Raw genomic sequence first — 21,104 nt, forward strand, 5'->3', positions numbered from 1 at the left:
ACCTATTTGACAGATGAGAAAAGTGACATATACTGATCGGTGCAGTAAGACCTGAACCCAAGATCTTTTCAACCAAATGCAATGGTCTGGGACCTGACACGAGTGGTCCCAGGTTCATGCTCACCAGTTTTCTGTGCAGTTTTTTCCTCCCTTCAGTGAGTCAGTTCCAGGCATCCTCCTCCTTCCTCCTCAGTTAATTCTGATTCATGCCTCACCTCATGTAATTACTAAATGGGAAAGATTTGAGTAAACCAACATCCAATCAACTAATATTCACTGAACACAAACTAGAAGCCAGACCTTTGAATTTTTAAGCAAAGGGAAACTTAATCTTCTCTATCATTCAGAAAGACTATGGTGAGATTAATCACTTTATCAATTTTTAGAACCAATTATCTAAAAATAATATTTGCATATTGGTCAAAATGGAGTCCCTAGCTAGATGTGTTCAGTCCCTCTTTATAAATCTGGAAACACACTTCAAGTGGCTTCTGTAAGAAAGTAAGGCTTGGACAATGTCTCTGCATAGACTTGATAAGATTTCCAAGTGTGCCATGGTAAAAATCTCATTTCTTAAATCACTCATTCAACATTAGCTTACTGTACAAACTTGCTTGTGCTTGGTTCCGGAGGTAAGAAAGTGATAAAGTTAGATGCAGCAGTCACGAACCTGAAGGAGGTTAGAATCTAGAACAGGAAGACCAGTGCCCTACTCTGGACTCACCAAGGGTCCCCAGGTTCTGAATGGTCAGGCCTCACAACCCTCTGGGCCAAAGGTGGAACCCAGCTACCCGCACCCCGTCTGCAGCCACATGGGCCTTCTCTCATTTCTATGAACTCTCCTGGCTCCTTCTCCCACTGGACTCTATATTAAAGTCCCAGTTTCCTCAGCTTTGAAGTTCACCAGGCTCTTGGTGGCCTTAGCTCCACTTCCTCCTTCAGCAGTGAGCTCCTGACCTGCTGCCCTCAGGAAGCCTTTTCTGACTTGCAGGTCTGGTCATATCTGCCTATGAAACCCTCTACCACCTTCAACCTAATCACATTTGTAGTTTTACATGCACTTGTCTGATTGTTTGATATTTGACTGTCTGCTCTCAGGTGCTTAAAATCCTGACAGGGCTGGGATTGGTTTTAGATGCCAGTGCCTGGCACACAGTAGGCCCTCAGGAATGAAAACAGAACAGTCAAGTATGTGTGGAACTAAGTAGCCTGGGCTCTGTGGAGGGGTCAGGGTGGACTGGGTTAGCTTCTTTAACACTGGGCCTCCCAGTTCCTATCTTAACCCTTGAATGACACTCTGAAATGGAAAGATTGTTTGTCCCAAGTCCCCAGAAGACTTTAAACTCTGGACAGCAGAAATCCCATTATATTTAGTGCTGTGGCCCCAGTACCTAGCTGCCTGTCACTGAGCATGAAATACACGTGCAAAACATTTCATAAATATTAGTCATTGCCAGTATTAATGAATACATTCCGGAGGGTGGGTCAAAGTGGAAGATGTTATCCACAGCTTCAAAGAACTATTTAAGACTGAATGGACTCTCACAAGACTACAAACGGGGTGGGGGGGTGGGGGGGCATCTGCGTGGTTCAGTCGGTTGAGCTTCCGGCTCAGGTCATGAGCTTCCGGTTGGTGAATTCGAGCAGGCCCTTCACTGGCAGCGTACAGTCTGCTTGGGGGTCTCTCTCTCTCTCTCTCTCTCTCTCTCTCTTTCTCTCTGCCCCTCTCCAGCTCTCTAAGTAAATAAACTTAACAAAAAAAATACAAACGACCCCCTAACCAAAGTGTTGTGTTTTTTTTAAGGAAAAAAAAAAAAAATTTGCCTGCCCTCTTTCCTCTGGACAGCAAACAAAACCCCCAAAGCAACACCCCCCTCCAAACAAAAACCTCTCAACCAATGTCTTCCCCTTTCCGGGCCTTCACCTTCGTGTCTCCCCGCACTTCATGAGCGAACTCTGGGCGTCAGTCACTGCGGAGACTGCAATCGCTGCGGCGCAGCCAGGCATTTCCTGACCCGGGTGCAACTTTGTGAGGATGTACGTAGTTGGACCTCCTCTCCTGGAGATGGCATTTATGGGAGATGGGAAAGTGGTGGTGTTTATATACAGGCAGGGAGGGGTCTTTGCCTCTTAGCTGACATCTTAGCCGGCCACCTCCATCCCGCGTTTGGAGGCGGCAGCCCCAGCCGGCAGGTACCGCGGACCACTGGACGCCACGCGGCCGAGGCCCCTCCCCCGCCGCAACGGTCCTGGCACGCAGGCGCGGTGGCGCGCGCGGGGCGGGACGCGCAGGGGCGGGGCTGCGCGGGCTCACTTAAATACAGAGCCGGTGGGGGCGGTGCGAAGCTGCCGCGGCGCTGCTGCCCGGTTGCCGCGAGTCCTCGCAACTGCCTCCTTGTGGCGTGAGCTTCCAGCCTCGCTCTTCCCCCGGCGGCGGCGGTGGCGGTAGCAGGAGGAGGAGGGAGCGGAGGCGAGCGGGCGGCGGGCTCCATGGAGAGCGGCGGACGCTCGGGCAGAGGCGGCTCTTCCTCTCCGACACCCGGGCAGCAGTGACCGGCGCTTGCGCCCTCCTCCGCGTCGAAGCGGCCGCCGGCTCCGGGACTGACCGGCCTCGCTGTCACTCCCCGCGCCGCCGCCTCGCCTCCCGGCGCCCCTGCGCCCCGACTCGCCCGCGCCCCAACTCCCCGGCGGGGTGGCGGCAGCCGGGCCCCCGCGGCGGCGGCCGGAGCAGCAGCGGCAGCAAGAGCCCGCCTCTATGATGAAGTTCAAGCCCAACCAGACGCGGACCTATGACCGCGAGGGCTTCAAGAAGCGGGCGGCGTGCCTGTGCTTCCGGAGTGAGCAGGAGGACGAGGTGAGGGCGACCAGCACGCTCTGCGCCTCCCGCGGCGGCGCCGGGGCAGGCTGGGGGTGGGGGCCAGGGCCGGTCGGGGTGGGGGTCTTAGCCCTTCACCTTACTCACCCGACCCTTCGTCTGACCACCAGGCTAGGAGGGATTAGCCCCCTCCTTCTTTCCCTCCCGCCCTTCCTCCCTCCTTCCTTCCTTTCTCTGGGTTGATAGAGGAGACAAAGGGGCTCGCCCAGCCCAGTGTTCTGCCGGGCTATGGTGAGGACCTGAGGCCGAGACGCCTCCTGGCCGGCGGGAAGGTCCCGGGCCGTATAGGTCGCTTCGGGCGGGAGTCACCATTTTAACTAGCGAATTGAGTAAAGCCAGATAAACCTTGAGTGCTAACGGAGGCGGCAGAAATGGCGTGAGTGTTGCAGCCCAAGCCCTTCTGCCTCTGTTACATTTCCCTTCCATGTTATGGCAATTTGCGGTTTCGGATTAAATCTAGGGATGTTTGTGGAATAGCCAGGCAATCCCCGTGCTTTAAAATAAAACCCCATTCGGTCTAGTTTTCTCAATCCCACTCTTAAGTGGACCTTTTAACTCGCAAGCACTTGGCATAATTTATTTATATATGTATATATATATGTATATATATATATACACATACACACACACATATATACACACACACACACACATATATATATATATATATATATATATATATATATATATATATTTAAAGGCCTCTTTTTAAAGTTTTCTGACTGTAGAAAGATGGCTAGTGAAAAATGTGGAATAATGCCTGAGGAAGAAGATGGACTAGAGGTGGGCAGAGTTGCCATTTTCAGACCATAACCTCTAGCTCTGAGCATATTTATCAAGGCTTCTTAACTTTGCTGTATTTGGCTTGACATCTGGAGACGAGCAGCCTTTCTTTTTCTGAGAGTAAGCAGCCAGTCTTTAATTTACCTTTCTTCATTGGGTTGATAGTGAGGCTCTCAAGGTTTTCCTGGAGAACAGTTTTTCCTTGTTTCAGTTCCATTTAATTTAAAATGGTTCACTGTTTTAAATTTACTTAAAGCAAGGTGGCCAAGAAAATATTTTATAAAGCATTGCCACTCCTCTCAATCGGATAAGCATCTGACTTCGACTCACGGTTGGTGGGTTTGAGCCCCACATTTGGCTCTGTGCTGACAGCTCAGAGCCTGGAGCCTGCTTCGGATTCTGTGTCTCCCTCTCTCTCTGCCCATCCCCTGCTCATGCTCTGCCCCTCCCCCCCCCATAAACATTAAATTTGTTTTAGGGGTGTCTGGGTGGCTTAGTTAAGTGTCAGAGTCTTGGTTTCGGCTCAGGTCATGACCCAACAGTTTATGGGTTCAAGCCCCACATTGGGGTCCGTGATGGCAGTGTGGAGCCTGCTTGGGATTCTCTCTCTCTCTCTCTCTCTCTCTCTCTCTGCCCCTCCCCTGCCTCTGTCTCAAAAATAAATGGATAAACTTAAAAAAAATTTTTTTTTTCATTTTTTAAAGCATTGCCACTCCTAAAATGATTAGACCGGGAAAAAATTAATCTGAATTCTGCTTCCATAACCAACTGTGTCCAATAAAATACCAGGCTAAAACTGGAGACAGGAATTTAATCGCTTCCTTATTGCTAATCGCTGCAGTTAGGATGAATATGACATAGTGTATACACTCAGTGGTGTAGTCGTTCTTACTCTATGACCTGAGGCCACTTAGGAGAGCTAGAAACTAGAAGGAGATAGGTTTTTGTGGGGTTGTTTTGTTTTGTTTTTAACATTTACAGAGTAACAGTCAATAAGCATTAAGTGCATCGAGGCCCCGTTAGGAAAAAACAAACTTTGAATATAGAAGCATATAATAGCCCAGAGTGATCAAGATAGGTCAAGGATCTTGTCTAATTTGCTCACTATTGTGTAATCACATTCTTAGTTGAGTGTTTTTACTGTGTGGGACTTGCCTGAAGACCTTTTAAGTTTGCTGCATTTAATCCTCTTTGTGCTGGTCTGTAGGTGAGGAGAGGGTTGCAGGGCCTAAGTACTTTGCCCAAATGACATAATTAGGAAGTGGTAGAGTTGGAATTCAGGATCCAGTCCCTGTTTCTGATGCTGGGCTCTTGGCACAGGGCTCCATGGCAATTGGGTGCACACTGTTTGCTGAATGAGAGATTTTGTGAGGCTGAGCTTGGAAGCCTTTCTGGAAGTGATGACTTTGAAGTCTTGCCATAACCTGAACTTGGAATTCAGGCTTTAAAAACGGTTCCCAGGGGAAGATATAGGAAATAGGAAATTGAAATGATCTGCATTGTGTGAATGGTAAAGCAAAGCCTGAAGAACACTTCAGAAATTCCTGTAGCAGATAAAGGAGTTATTTCTGTGCTTGGAAATTGTTCCTACTGTAATAAATGCTAAACTCCTAGCCTCGAGTTGAGTCCACAGACTAGTGCCATTAGATAAAATGAAGTAAGGAGCAAGCTCTGGAGCATTTGTTAGAGAAATCTGTTATGTAAATAAATCTGGTACCGTGCAGGTTGAGAAACCAAGTCAGTTGGTTAGAGAATACGCTGTGAGGGAAGGCTCTGGAATTCTCTAAGTAAAATGCAACAGCCAACTTTAATGTGTGGTCTAGGATCTTCATTTTTGTAGTTGTATATAGTTGAGGCTCCTTCTATTATATAATAGTGACAAAGATGAACCTGTTAGCTTTCCTGAACATCTTGCTATTTTGCTGTGAATTTGATTTCACTCTTTTGAAATTACGTTGGTAGCCTTCCAAGGATAAGATACAAAACAGCCTGAATCCACCTCTTTAGCTAATAGATGAGACTTTTTCCCCCTCCTGGGTTAATAACACCTAGATCCCTGTTGGGAGATTTAAATGTATGCTTTATTTAAGGGCGAAATGTTTATAAAGTATAAATTGAAATAAAATAAGAATTGCTGTTTGACCACAAAAAGTTATGCAGTGCTCCAGGATGGCTCTCCTTGTACTGAAGGATTTCTCAGTAGCCCTTAGTTGAGAACAGATTGTTTTAGGGAAGAAACAGCAGTCTATGTTCTATTGGGGGTGGTTTTATTATTTGCCCATTTTATCTTCCCCGCGAGGTAAATAAGCATTAGGATTTGTATAGTAAGAAATTAGGCAGCAGAGTTAACTTGTCCCAAGATCATGGAAGCTGGCAGATCTTTTTGAGCCCAGGTCCTTTATTTCTAAATCTCCTGTTCATTTGATCCTCTCTCTGGTTCTGTAGGGAGCCACCCTTAGTTTTGGTGGTTGGGCTTCCACACAAGCCCACAAACAAGCATCCCATAGAGTAGCTGGGATACTGTGTTTGTACAGTGAAAGAGGACAGTACATTCACAAAAGGTAGCCAGAAATGGATTCTGTTCAACACATTTGCATATAACTGAACAGGGATGCAGAGATGAAAAGTATCAGCTCCTAAGAAACGTAGGAGTAAACATAGGAGAAACATTCTGTAGTGTTTGGACCGACAGAAGCTGACATAAAGGGAAATCAAGTAGGGGAAGAGTACCATCAGGTACTGACAGCAGGGTTAAGATCACTGGAGCTGGATTTCAGTGAGTGAGAGAGGAAGGACCAAGCATCACAAACAGAGCAAGACTTGGGGCTGTGGACTAGTTGAACTGCAACTTGGGATGGCATTGAACAAATAATGGTTGAAAAAGAGCACCTTAATATATAAGGCTAAGGAGTTGCTAGGCAAGACAGGAACATTTACATTTTAAATGTATTCAAGCTTGAGGATGATCTAGCAGCAATATAAGATAGAGTGCTGAAAAGAGAAACAGAAGTGACTTTGATTCTGGGTGGAATCCAGGCACAGTTGTGAGAAACACTAACAAAACTGTCTTAAGAACTGCCTATTACTCTTCCACTTGGACTTACTGCCCTAATTAGCTTTTAAGCCCCTTGAGCCAGGGACTGCATTCTACCACCTGCCAAATGCCAAATGTGTATTAACTAAAATGTCTGAATTCTACAAAATCATGCACTAAGACTTGGTTGGGAAAAGCGGTCTTAAAACCTGTGGGACTCTAAAACCAGAGCTCTAATAAAAACAATCTTAATAAGAAATGCTAGTACAGTATTTGTACATATGTGTATATGTACTAACATTTGTATGCTTGGGGTCAACAGGCAGTCTGCCTTTTCAGATAAACACTCTGGGGCTCATACTTCTGCAGAAGTCCTTTTAGATTTAAGGCTCTGAAGATACTTGCTTCAAGTGGAGACCACTTTCTAATGAAAATTAAATAACTATCTGAAGGCAATCTTTTCTAAACGGAGGGAAATAACATCTATGCCTGCAGCTCTCCTAGACATAAAGGGCTTCTTGGGCCACTTAAGCAGCCACTTCCTTCAAGGGAAGGCATTTTTGTACAATTTGCATCTGTTTTAGGCTCTTGGTATATATCACGAAGGCTTTCTCCAGTGTGTGTAAAAGCTAAGCCCATCATTTCAAAACATTGATGTGCTACAAGAAAATGTCATGATCAGTGCAATTTAGCATTCTTCTATCTACCAATCCCATAAGGATGGTCCCTGATTTACAACGATTCAACTTGCGATTTTTCAACTTTATGATGGTATAAAAGCAATACGCATTCAAGAGAAACTACTCGAATTTGGAATTTTGATCTTTTCTTGTCTAGCAATAATCTGAGTTAAACACATTTTCCCAAAATGAGCTGTTATTTCTGACCCTCCTATACAACTGTGCCTCAATAGTCCAAAAAGTAGGACTATTAACTTGTTTAATAGTAGCAGTAGGTAGCTGGTTAATGGATACAGTAACCACTGCCGTAACTTAAGATCTTTTAAAATGTCTGTGTGCATACTGGGTGTTCCTAATAATATACTGCTTGCTGGCCTAATTTTGATTAAGAGCCCCTAATACAGTTAACTGTGGTAAAGTAGTTTTAAACCATTCATGCATCCTGGTTCATGATAACATGTGAAGAAAGAACAAAAACCGCAATACAGCTTCTAAATAGCTACAGTTTAAAACTCTTCATTCCTAATTTAGGGATCACTTGAGGGGTTTTCCAGATAGCCTTTTTTTTTTTTTTTTTTTTTCCCCTGGGAAAGAAATAGTCATTTGTAGTGACTAGTTGTTCCCAGAAGCAAGCTGTGACCAAGAACAGTTATAAGAGTGAAAGCTGAAACACAAATGGCATTTGGGGGCCACTTGGTGTATACAGCTAAGAATTTCATTTACCTCCATGCTCAAATCTTGAACAGCATTTTTTTAGTTTACAAGCTCTTACACACCTCCAGTGAGGAGGACTTACTAGGTGATAGTAGGGTTTTGAATCTATACTGTAGATTATTCCAATTCATAGACAAGCTGTTGTCTAGTAAGACTCAGGGCTGGTTCCAAGTAGACCATTATCACTACACTACTGCTACTTAAAGTGAGAAGTACTTATATAACAAATGCTTAAAACATTAGGAATCAAAGAAAAAGACAAGTGTGGGAAATGGCTTCTTAACAATGACAGGTGAATGTGTTTTATGTTGAATGTTGGATACACATGGAAGGAAGGTTGAGGTCAGATAGTATAGTAGCAGGAATGCTTATATGAAGGTGGGCAACAGCACTGCCTTTGAGGTTGACTGTGATTCAAGTCTAATTCTCCAGCCTGGTGGATTGACTAACCTTTTTATAAATCTTTCCTTTGGACTCAGCTCTGGCCTACCTGGAAAGTTGAATGCCTGCTTTCCTCTCCATCACCTTGTCACTAATGTGGCAGACTGTCATCTTGTTGAATACACAAAATGTAATATACCTACAAAGGTAGTTGAAAAGGAATTTAAAACCTATGAACAACCAGGTCTGGATTTGTCAGCTATTGGTGTATCCCCTTACTAAGATTTTATAACCTAAATAATGTTTTTAGAGCATTACCAAGCATGCTACAGTACAGATCTAGTAGATTGGGGATGTTGTAGAAATGTTTAGATGGCTTCCCCCCCCTCCCCGAGGATATGGAATAATAATGATTTGTGATACAGTTCTTTACAGTTCTTCTAACATGTAGTAGGGATTTTAATGGTCTTTGCTTATGCTATTCAAATTCATTTCTTCTACCCTGCTAGGTAATCACCACCACTCCCCACTCCATAAACAAACAACAAACATAATGTGGCCTTGACCTCACTTGAACTTCGAATGAAGTACTCTAGATGAGTAGGCAAATTCATAATGAAACATACTGGTTTTCAAATCTGTTTCATTACCAAAGGCTCATTATCAAATGTTTTAAACTAGTAGTTTAGATGCTGATCATTCTATACCACAGGTATTAATTACTCATTTATTTTGGAAAGATACATTTGAAGTTAATGGTTTGATCAAATTTAATCATTTTGGAATGTCAGGGGATTCTTGCACGATAAGGTCTCAGTTTCTGCTAAATCGTTTGTCCAAAACCATACAGATCTGTTTTCATGAGGCTTTAGAAAAAGTAATTTATGAAGGGAACTGTGGAAGCATGTAGGTATTTCCTGTCACTGACTTTTGGAAGACAGGTTCAGTCATATGTGAATTATGTCCTGTAGACTGCAGATTAAAGATTTGATTTCAATTAGAAGCATAAGTGTTCAGAAAAGCAGGCACAGACTATACTAATGGGTATTCAACATTATTAACCTTATATAATTTATCTCTTAAATACTATCTTGGGACAGATGGGAATTATCATTGACCTAGATATATGACACTGAATTTCATTTTTTCAGGACTCCAACATTATGAATATTGATGGTTTTGAAATTCCTTGTTTACTAAATAAATAAGAATGTAGTTTTCCAGTTAGCAAGCCCCTGCAGTGTCGTGTCCCATTATGAAGGTAATCAAGGAAGTTGGAATTGGGTAGTTAAGAATTTCATCCAACCTACTCGGCAATGAAAGAGAATGAAATCTTGCCATTTGCAACAACATGGATGGAACTATGCTAAGTGAAATAAGTCAGAGAAAAACAGATACATGTTCTCATATGTGGAATTTGAGAAACTTAACAGAGGGAAGAAAAGGAAAGGAAAAAAAATTACAAACTGAGGGAGTCAAACCATAAGAAACTCTTAAATACAGAGAGCAAACAGGGTTGATGGGGGGATGGGGAGAGGGAGAATGGGTGAGGGGCATTGAGGAGGGCACTTGTTGGGATGAGCACCGGTTGTTGTATGTAAGTAATGAATCATGGGAATCTACTCTCGAAGTCAAGAGCACACTATATACACTGTATGTTAGCTAACTTGACAAGAAATTATATTTAAAAAAAAAATAATAAGAATTTCACCCAGGCAATAAAAACTAGATTGTCCGTAACCCACACCTAGTGACCAGGAAAAGAAGCCTCCAACTCTGCAGTCAGAAACAGTAGTTACAGTTTACTTTTCCCTTGATGCAAGACATATGCTTTTATACCTTAAGCATTTTTTATTTTAACTTAAAAACTTACACTTGCCAATCTCAATATATAGGCCAAAGCCTTGGAATACCATAGATATTTGGTAAGCTTCCTTTTTGAGTAAAACAAAAGATGAAATCTGATTCGCAGTCTCACTTTGTTTAAAGAATTTTAATTGAACTTTGAAGACTTGCAGGCTCTTTCTGGATTTTTAAATTTCCTTTTTACAGTAGTCTCATCCATATTTAATTTGGTAGCAGTTTTTAATAATAACCTACCTTTAATCTTTGCAAAGTCTTTTTTGATAATTCCTTTTTGCCCTCATTTCATCACTAATTCTCAATAATTATAAAACTAATGCAACTGGCAAAATTTGGGGGGAAAGCCTTGTTCTTGGTAAGCTGATGCAATTCAATTAGTAGGAAAGCAGAAGAGGTCGTAATGGCCAACATCGAGTGCTTAGGCCAGGATATAAGGTATTTAAGTGTCATAAACACTCAGTAATTCTACAAGGATAGGTGCTTGGAGGAAACTGGGGTACTGAATGGTAGATTATCAGCCCATCATTGGGTGCATCAAGGAATGAAATACATCTTGGGTATGATCTGTACAGTTGCAAAACATCTTTGAGTTTAAACCAGTATTTTCTAATTCTTGTTAGATTTGTTTATTCTGGCTCTTTAGTTTCTAATTTTGATATGTAAGCCCTGTTTGCTAATACTTTAAATTTAAAGCTGTTTTATGTTTCATTTGACCAAAATTGCTATATTTGGACTTGGTGATACCCTCACAGCCATTCATATTTTAGCTAAGGCTTTATCAGCTGTTGTTAATTTACAGTGCTTTCTCTGGATTTGCATTGTTTTGCCAGTTATTCGTTTGAAGGAATGAAGCTGGCAGAAGCAATGGAGTCCTATTCAGGTAAAGGATGAGAGAAACAACACTCAGACCCCTTGAGCATTAATTGATCACTGCTCTACGATGATGGTGTGTCCATAGGCAAAAGTGTGCTGCTTTGTTTTCAGATTGAGGGGATAGGGGCCTGAATAGACGTTCCCTTATCTTCCAACTCAGTGTGTTCAAGGCTGGGGGAAAGGTGGGAGTTGCTGAACTCCGGGAGTTACTGTCATCCTGGAACTTTTCCGTTGGGGAAGGCTGAGTTTCTGGCAGCCTCCTCAGGTGGGAGGTGAATCCTTGTGCTGGCTATGAACTCTCAAGTGCCAGCAGTTCCTGCGGCAGTAGAGTGGGAGCTGGGCAGATAGGACCACCGGCGTGTCAGAAGACCAGTACACATCAGGGATCATACTTTGCTCTGAATTGATTGATTTATCTGGAAAGAATGTTCTGTGTTTACTTAGAGATAATATACTAAGGGAATTTTGTAACCAGTTTTTGTTCAAGTTGGTTAAGACACCTGTTACTTCATATAAACATCCTTTGCTTATTTATCATAGTAGCCAAGCCTTTGTTGCTGTTTTAAGTTGGGTGCATTTCAACCTAACCTAGCCCAAAAATTTTCATGTAGAAGATGGGTATATAATACTTGTTTCAGGTACTGTTTAAGTAGTGAACCTCTAGGATACTCTGTGGTAATGTTTGTTTTTTAAAAAGCATTTGCAAATTTAAAGGTTAATGCTATTCTCGATTGGGGTCTGCAGACTTTTCTTATAAAGGGCCAGATAGTATTTTAGGCTTTGTGGACCATGCAGCCTCTGTCACAGCTACCTAACTCTGCTGTTACAGCATCAAAGCAGCCATAGGCAACATGTGAAAAATGAATGAGTGTGGCTGGATTCTCATAAAATTTTATCTATGAACAGTGGAATTTGAATTTCATATAATTAAAAATAAAAACCATTTTTAGCTCACAGACTGTACAAAACAAGCAATGCACTCAACTGTAGCTTTCCGTCTCTAGATCATAAATTATAGCTGCCTGATATCAAAAGAAGTGACTCTTACCCATTTATAGAAGTTTGGAATATGAAGGGTACTTCTTCCCACCTAATCATAAGTGTAAAAATAACAAGAACTCTCTATCTACCAAGCATTGACTTAATGAATTCCCCTATTCCTTTTTCACAGTATCTGTTATCTTTTAAGTATCCTTACTCTATAGGTAAGAACAGGGTGACCTGCCTAGGGTCACATATCCTTAAATTTGGAGTGGAAGAATAAGATTCTGTAACTCACGAATAGCAGATATGACCACAAACCTAAGTGCACGCAGTTCTGGGGCTAGTAAACCCAAGTATCCACTTTTATCTTTCATTGGTATCCATGATTTAGGGAATTTTACTAACTGAATCTGGTAGTTGAAGTGATTTCATTAGGTTCAGAATGATTTCGTGGTGTGATTACATTACTGTTGAATTCGGAATTCCAAGAGTGTTTACAAAGGCTGTCAACTGCGCTTTCTTGTGGTATAATGTGTACACCTACTAATTTTAATGAAATTACAAATGGGCTAATCAGGAAGGGCTTTCCAGCCTTGTAAAGGGTTGAGAATGTTATGTCCGTAGTGCTTCGCAGGCTGTGGGGCCTACACTCGCGGTTGGTCTTGCAGGTGCTGTTGGTGAGCAGCAGTCGGTATCCAGACCAATGGATTGTCCCGGGAGGAGGAATGGAGCCAGAGGAGGAACCTGGTGGTGCTGCCGTCAGGGAAGTTTACGAAGAGGTGAGACGAGTAGTAGCAGCTTATTTGCTCTCCTTTCACACACACCGTATTTTGAGATTTTACGGTGTGTTCCCTGTGGCACTTTGGCTACGTGCACTGAGAAGAAGGCAAGGCAGGTCACATGAGTGCTCTTTTTGTTGTCTGACTGAAGATTTTTAAGCGGGTGACCATAGCTAGCATTTTGTTAAGCAGGTATTTGTTAAGCCTGGTAAAAGAGAGCTAAAAATGAATGTAGAAGTCCCCCAGAATTGTGTAACATGCAATTGTGTAACAGGCAATAAGCCTGATCAGTGATCAATGTAGAACAAGATGGCCCTGTCTCAGAGCAAGGTTAATAAATATTACACTGCAATGCACTGCAAGAATGCTCAGAGACATTAATCGTGTGCTGTAATTTTTTCAAATGAGTAAGAAGCAAATTGCTTTTATTCTAGTCGTTTTGTCTTAAAGTTCAGTAAAAAGTGGTGCGCACGCACATGCACGAAAGCGCACACGGCCTGCTTGTCTTCTTACAGTTGATGATAGAACTTGCTTTCTACTCAGAGACAAAACAGCATATTAAGTGCCATAAGAGTTACTGAACAGCAGTGAGGGTGTATATGGGAAGCACATGCTAATGCTCCCGTTGGGTCTTGGTGTGTAGCTGGAGAGGTTTCAGAGAGATGGGTCTCGAAGGATGAGCAGCTTTCTGAGGGAAGAGCGCGTCCCTAGATAGAGGCGGCAGCGGGCACTGATGCAGTGTGGATCGGCATGGGCTCACACTGCAGTTCCCGTCAGTCTGTTACCTGTCCCAGTCCCGGTAAAGGGACTGCAGTAGGAGAGTAACCTATAGGAAGAATTGTACCTCCTAAGCCATGTGAAAAAAGCAAGCAAGAAAGACAGTCCTTTAAGTAAGAAGGGGATTGATCAGTTGGTTCAGAAAAAAAGTCTGTTTTCATTCGTGAAGCTTGTCCCAGATTGGTAGAAAGTCTAATTTTTGGTCAATCCCTGTCATTTCTTACAAAATAAATGACAACAAATTTGATCAGTCTGAACTTGTATATGGAATAAATTAAACCATGTTGTATAGCAAACCATAGGTCATGAATCTTGGCATAGCCAAAAAACCTTCACAGATGCAGGGTTGGTATGGAAGGGCCTATTGTGTTTATATCCTTGAGTTGAAATAGGTAGAAAATAATGTTCGTGTAACCTTTCTTATGAAAGCTAACAGTTTTACATTGCATCTTTTTTATAATAGGCTGGAGTTAAAGGAAAATTAGGCAGACTCCTGGGCATATTTGAGGTGAGTTACAAAAGTAATCCTTGCTGATAACAGAATTAATGATTCTTTCCTAACTGGCCAGATAATCTGGCAGCAGCCCAAGTTAGACATTCCTTTTATCAGTAAGCAAGTAAGTTATAAGGATTAGGGGGAAGGGAAGTAAAAGTTACCTAACTTTCATGTGCCATCAGTTTTATGCAGCATTACAATTACTTTTATATATGACAATACAGTGGAGCTGATAGAGAAAGACAGATCTCTTGGTTCACTGTATACTGTTTAGGTATAAACTTTTAGGAGGTACAGTGTCCTCAGTATCACCAAAGGACTTAGGTCTCTTGTGGATACTGTCTGGAAATGTACCCTGTGCCTTTAGTGCATAACATGTAGATGATACACAAATAATGACTTAATCCTTAGAGGACTGTATGAAGGTAAAAAACTCAAGATACAAAGAATAGACGCTAACAGCATAGAATTCTCCTGTATAATCTATTATTACTGAAGGCAGAATGGAATTTGTGGACGGAATTTGGAATTGGCAGGTATTCTGTGGAAGGTAAGGAGAAATGTAGTCAGGTCATGAGACCCAAACTATTCTCAAATGTATTTTCTTCCAAGAGTCAGACATAGATACATGGTATACCTGTATACCTGACACATCGTGACATATTTTTTCAAGATAATATTTAAGGGTTCGTTCAGTCCTTCTGGTAGAACCATATAAATTTGATTTTTAAGGCTTTTTACAGAATTCATAAATTCAGATTGTGGAGCACTTGGTAGAATTGATGACTCCCAGAATACAATGTTAGTAGTGAAGTTCTTAATATTCAGACTTTCCCAGAATTCAGCACTTGCCTTACCCAATTGAACAGCACCATCTCCTGGTTGAAGTGAAAAATACATTGAAGGTTTTCTGTAATTCAGAATAGCCATGGTACAAATAGCACATTGTCAATATGCTGGTAAGATTTTTGGAGAAAACGTCTCACGTTATAAATAAAGCTTATATAACATAGAAAGATAATAGTATTAACTGCTTTACAAGTGCTATTTACATTTCATAGAATCTGAACAGAAAATAGTAACCAACGTACCTTTCTCCTTAGAAGATATAAGGGAAAATTAGAATTGTCCTGCCTATTCACTCTGGTGATTTCAGTGAATTTTTGAACATAGAATAATAAATGTATTTACTTTCCAGATACAGAGATAAGACAATGGGTTCTTAATAATAATGACTATTAATTTTTTGTTAACGTTTTTCTTTATTTTTGACAGAGAGAAACAGAGCATGAATGGGGGAGGGTCAGAGAGAGAGGGAGACACAGAATCTGAAACAGGCTCCAGGCTCTGAGCTGTCAGCACAGAGCCCGACACGGGGCTCAAATTCACGGACCAAGAGATCACGACCTGAGCCAAAGTCGGACGCTTAACCGACTGAGCCACACGGGCGCCCCGACTAGTAATGTTTTATGTGAGAGATGCCTCTCATTTTTTGCTGTTCCTATTCCTTCCCAAAGACCTAATACGCTATTTGAATTGAGTCTATTACTCAGGTTGTCTGTGGTGGAAAAAATCGGGGCAATTATCAGGCAGCCTGGCTGCCTGTCAGTAGAGCACATGACTCTTGATCTCAGGGCCATGAGTTCAAGCCCCACGTAGGATGTAGAAAGTTTACTTTAAAAAAAGGCGGTGGGGGGGGTACCTGTGTGGTTCAGTTGGTTAAGGTCTAACTCTTGATTTGAGCTCAGGTCATGATCTTGCAGCTTGTAAGATGGAGCACGCGTCAGCCTCTGCACTGACAGCCAGGAGCCTGCTTGGGATTCTCTCTCCCTCTATCTCTGCCCCTCCTGGCTCTCCCCCCTCAAAATAAATAAACATTAAAAAAGGAAATTAAAAAACTCAGGCAACAATCTGAAGTCCTAGACTATAGTAAACAAGGATAACTTAAATCGAGATGAAAGTAGTGAGCCCCTTCATTTTAAGACCAACTCATGTTTAATTTTCACAAGGTGGCAGTTTTAATATGGGTAAAAAATTGAGTTTCAGCATATAGGACTAAAACATTCCAGAAATGACTAGCCCATTCTCAACCCTGGTTGTGCATAGTTCACCTGGCAGCTTTTAAACTGCCAATACTTAATTGAATTAGTCTCTTAAAAAACACATACATTGAAATCAAAGGTGCTAAATGTTTCCTGTGGGGAGCTAATTTCAGCATTTTAAATGTTTTGTGTTACAGAAAACTCCCTTCTGTACTGGGTTAGACAACCGTGTATGCTTGACTATGTGCTAGTCAGCAGTATGCCACAACTGAATTTTTCTCCTTGGAAATGTGTAATGGCTAGTTCCTGTAGATTAAAATGCTTTTCTTTTTATATTCAAGCAGAACCAAGACCGAAAGCACAGAACGTATGTGTATGTTCTTACTGTCACTGAAATATTAGAAGATTGGGAAGATTCTGTTAATATAGGTAAGTTCCCTTTCCTTTTGCCATCCAGAGTCTTAATTCTGCTACTACACTCTTGTAGAGTTTCGTCTTAAATTATTTTGGGTTACCTTTTTTTAATAAGATCAGTATGTCCACATTTGAATTACATCAAAATTCTTCCCCCAACATATTATTTATTGTCTAAGCCATTCCAAAAAACAATAAAGCTGTTATTTGTAGGAGGGGAGTGAGGGGCATTGTCAAAGGATGTGGCTTATTAGTTTTTTTAAGTGATTTTACTATATACTGACCAATGTCATACTGTTTTCTAGGAAGGAAGAGAGAATGGTTCAAAGTAGAAGATGCCATCAAAGTTCTCCAGTGTCATAAGCCTGTACATGCAGAGTATCTGGAAAAACTAAAGGGTTGTTCTCCAACCAATGGAAATTCCACGGTCCCTTCCCTTCCAGATAACAACACCTTGTTTGTGACTGCTGCACAGACCTCTGGGTTGCCATCCAGTGTAAGATAGAATGGGGAGGGCCTCCCATGTGCAGTCTCACGGGGAGAGGTCTGTATTTTCCTTGGCAAACATCTGAATGACGCCTGCAAACTGTCTGGATTTGCCATGCAGGATTTTCAAACAATTTGCATGTTTTTCAGATGTTTTCAAATCTTCTTTTAAAAAAAAAAAAAAGTGTAAAATATTTTAATAAGCCAAAGCCATGTGTAATTTTTTTTAGATGCCTTAACTATGCCCCCGGCCCCACCCCACCCCCCATTTTAGTTGTCATTTTTTCACAGCATTTTGTTCAGTTTTTTTGTCCATTTGATGTCAGTCTGTGGTTTTTGCCAGATCACCTTACTTGTGGGTATATTTTCCCTCTAAGTTATTTTCTCATTCACAGCATTAAGGTATTCAACAAATTCTGTTGTGGAGATTTATGAAAATAATTCTTGATATTAAATGAATCTACTGGTCCGTAAACTTGTTTCATAGGATCACAGTTTTAATTCATAAATTCCAGACTTGGACTTTATGGTTCAATAACTGTTTTGACAAAGGACTTAATTTACTATTTTCAGAAATTTAACTCATTTGTTTTCACAACTGGTATTATGTCACTAGCTACCCGATATGGCCAATTCCTGCCCCCCCCCCCCCCCCGCCCCGCCCCATAACTCAATAGTCCTTTAACACAAAGTTTAACTATATAGAGTGGTTTTTAGAGAGGTGTTGTAAGAAAAATGCACGCAGTAAATACATCTTATCATGAAAAACTGTGTTCATGGAACTTGAGTTAGCATGCTAGGTTGCCAATTCCTTTTATCTATAATCTCTTTACACAGAATACTTGATTGAGAACCAGAATACCCTTGATGTAAATTCCTTTTAAAGATATATTTCCAGTTTTTGAACTTACTGACCCCTCTTCAGTTAAACTTGCTGGTACTACTAACCACAGGATTAGAGTCTAACCTCAAATGCTGATCAGTGGTGACTGCATCACAATTGAGTAAAATGGCCTTCTTACTGTTCAGCTGTTACACACTTAGATATTAGGACACCTCAGAATGTCTCATCTTTTATAGATTGCCAATAAGTACTGTTTATCCTGTAACTAACTTTTGGGGCACTGGAACATACCTGAGCTAAGAATTTCGTCTTAACACTTGTCTTTATACTCACTTACCATCAAGAATCCCATTGAAAAACACATAAGGTACCCTGTCTGAAACTCCTGTACTCGCCGACCGCCAAGTCACAAATGAGATGGGAGGAAAACAAACTTTGAATAAGACATGGGGTTCGGGAGCGAGTGAAAGATCTTTCTCTATGTAGACATTAGCCTTGTAAATATTGTAACTGGTGAGTATAGAGTAGAAAGTAAGTATGGTTGTACATTTGTTCCACAAATTGTTAACCTTTATAATTGCTGCTAAATAGTGCTGTTACACTCAAGAAAAATCAGTGCCATTGTTCCGAAAAAGATCTTGTGCCATAAATGCAGCTGAACTAAATATAAGCATTAGTTCACAAATTAATGCTGTCAGAGGAATGAGCAAAGTAGAAAAACTTTTAACCAATGACATTTCATTTGAAATTATGTAGTGTGATCAAACATGATCATCCAGAGTTTTTATATTTTTCTTTGTACAGAGGTTATCCATTCTGGGTGTTTTTAAAAGAAGCATTTTAAATCCACAGATTGACACTTTCTATCACTCTTCAATGGACTAGGATTTTTTTTCAGTAATCTGAAATTTCTTTAAATTACATACCTTAACACAGCAGAGAAACTGGATTTTGTATATAAAACTGTCCACCTGAAATGCTGTCACAAGTACTGGGGGAAGGAGGTTTCTTGTACATGATATTCTTAGAGGTAATAATGCATGAACTTCTTTTATAAACTCTTGGACTATGTATTTGACATGTAAAATATGTACAGTATTAATGTCTGCCACCTCTTAAAAGTGAGCCTATAAATATTGTTGTATAATTTTCTTTGGTCAAAAGCATTTGGACTCAGTAGTGCCACTCGGGTCAGGATTTTCTTCAGTGCCATTTAGCAAACCAACTGTCTTTAGTCTATGCAACTAGCAAAAATTGGTATGACACAACAGCATACAGTTGTTACACTTCGAATTTCACATGAGGGATTCTTTACTATTCTTCTGGAACCCAGTCTAGCAAAACTAGAGGAAAGGCCCTAAGATTTCTGTTAAGAGAAAAAGCCTACATTTTCAGGCTCAACAGTTGAATCTACTACACATAACAAATAGTGTCTACTATCTCAACCCTCCAAAGTTTACACTGTTGGGAATCATTTGTGCTTTCTGTGGGGTAGTTGGATAAAATTGGCAGCTAAATTTTTCAGTCCCATGTGCCTCCTAAATAAAAGAAATAACTAGGTTACAAGTTGACTTGCAGACACAAAGTAGCAACTATCCTGAATAATTGTTGTTGGGGAGTTTTGTGTGTGTGGCTTTTTTTTTTTTTTTAAAATAAACAGGTGAAATATTCCAAACAGGCACATGCCATTCAATTTTCTGTCAATCACAGTTGTATAAAGTAGCAAAACTGAAGGGGTGGGGGGCGTGGAGATGACTGTTGTATACACTCTAAATTGCCTTGCATGGTCTCATTTGAGTTAATTGGTGTAAGAATCTTGACTTTTTTTATATTTGGAAACCAAATAAAAATGGAAATAAATTATCTTTTTTTTTTTTTTTTTAACATAACTGAACATCGTCCAAGTGGAAAACTTGTTTGTCATTCCATTGTAAAAATTTTACTGTTCTCTCGTTGATGGGTCGGGAAGGTCATCTCTGTTTATATTTTATACACTTCCCACTTCCTAACTGGGTTTAAAGGAACTTCCTGCCAGTCAGGTGTTACCTGCCATTACTCTCCCAAATGGATATTTGTCTTACTAGATACCATTCTCATGGTGTCATGCTATGGTTGTCTTATTTATTGCCACTTCTGTTCCTCTGTAGATTTTAATAATTTTCAAGTTCTTCTAGACTTTATTCCGTTAAGTACTCTGCTATAACATGCTGCAGATAACTTTATATACTACCATCACTTAGCTGTTTTAGAAAGGTAAATGGCTAGTCACCTTGTCCGCCATTGTATTTCCCCAAAATACTGTTTGCCCAAGACCAACTTAAGAATCCTCATGTAAAAGTTCCATTCAAACCTCATTTGGCTTTTGACTAGGACTATTGCGGGGGGGGGGGGGGGGGGGGGGGAAGCCTGGCATCTTCCAATACTGTCTTCACACTGGGATACAAGAATTCTCTGCAGGTACCTCTAAGCTGAACTTCGTAGACAAACCCTAAACCCTAGTCGAGTTTATTACTCTCCACAAAGTGGTTGAAAGCGGGAATGCCCTACAGTGGATTCTGTCTCAAATGAAGTTTCCAGCTAACACTTTGTCTAAGTTCTTGGTGTTTATCAGAAGCTGTGCAATAATCAGCATCTGCTTTATTCCCAGCATTGTTACTTATATAGCACAGAGTAAGTTTGCCCTCAAGAAGCTTATAGTCCAGTGGAGTAGAGATAAGTGACTTATCTAGGTGTTTACATAAGTTCCTAAAACGTCTTTCAAGGTGTTACCTAAGCAACATTTTATTTAATAATGCAACCCCCCCCCCAGTACTTAGCAACATTTTATGTGGAGCTATAAAATAAAAAAATACAAAAAAACTGGTTGAAAATGATCTCCCTGGTGCTACCTTCCCCCCTGACTTTTAATACCTTCCTGACTAGTGCCATTGGCTAAACAGCAGTAAGGTGAGAAGGCCCCTAAGGCCTGTCTTATTGCATTATACAAAGACCCAAATTTATTCAAAGGCTCAATTGTCTTTTTGCCAGATGCCAGTCTTAATTTGTCTACTTCGCTATGATTCCAACTAATTATGAGCCC

The 21,104-nt window shown here is 41.0% G+C and overlaps 1 protein-coding gene across 2 annotated transcripts; it reads left to right on the plus strand.

The window, feature by feature from the left end:
- Positions 1–2,334: 2,334 nt before the first annotated feature.
- Positions 2,335–19,888, plus strand: NUDT4 (nudix hydrolase 4). Of its 2 annotated transcripts, none has more exons than XM_047867253.1 (5): positions 2,335–2,854; positions 12,856–12,966; positions 14,207–14,251; positions 16,623–16,710; positions 17,001–19,888. In XM_047867253.1, exons 1-5 carry the CDS (start codon positions 2,756–2,758, stop codon positions 17,198–17,200), a joined length of 543 nt encoding a protein of 180 aa, XP_047723209.1. In that variant the 5' UTR covers positions 2,335–2,755; the 3' UTR covers positions 17,201–19,888. The 2 variants fall into 2 exon arrangements, with proteins under 2 accessions (XP_047723209.1, XP_047723210.1); XM_047867254.1 differs by having other exon boundaries at positions 16,626–16,710.
- Positions 19,889–21,104: the final 1,216 nt, after the last annotated feature.

Source organism: Prionailurus viverrinus, chromosome B4 (assembly GCF_022837055.1).
Source record: "Prionailurus viverrinus isolate Anna chromosome B4, UM_Priviv_1.0, whole genome shotgun sequence".
Taxonomy (NCBI): domain Eukaryota; kingdom Metazoa; phylum Chordata; class Mammalia; order Carnivora; family Felidae; genus Prionailurus; species Prionailurus viverrinus.

Coding starts and splice junctions, on each gene's coding strand:
- NUDT4 (XM_047867253.1), top strand. CDS start 2,756: ATGATGAAGTTCAAGCCCAACCAGACGCGGACCTATGACCGCGAGGGC. Junction 2,855..12,855: donor GGAGTGAGCAGGAGGACGAG/GTGAGGGCGACC, acceptor TTGGTCTTGCAG/GTGCTGTTGGTGAGCAGCAG. Junction 14,252..16,622: donor GACTCCTGGGCATATTTGAG/GTGAGTTACAAA, acceptor TTTATATTCAAG/CAGAACCAAGACCGAAAGCA.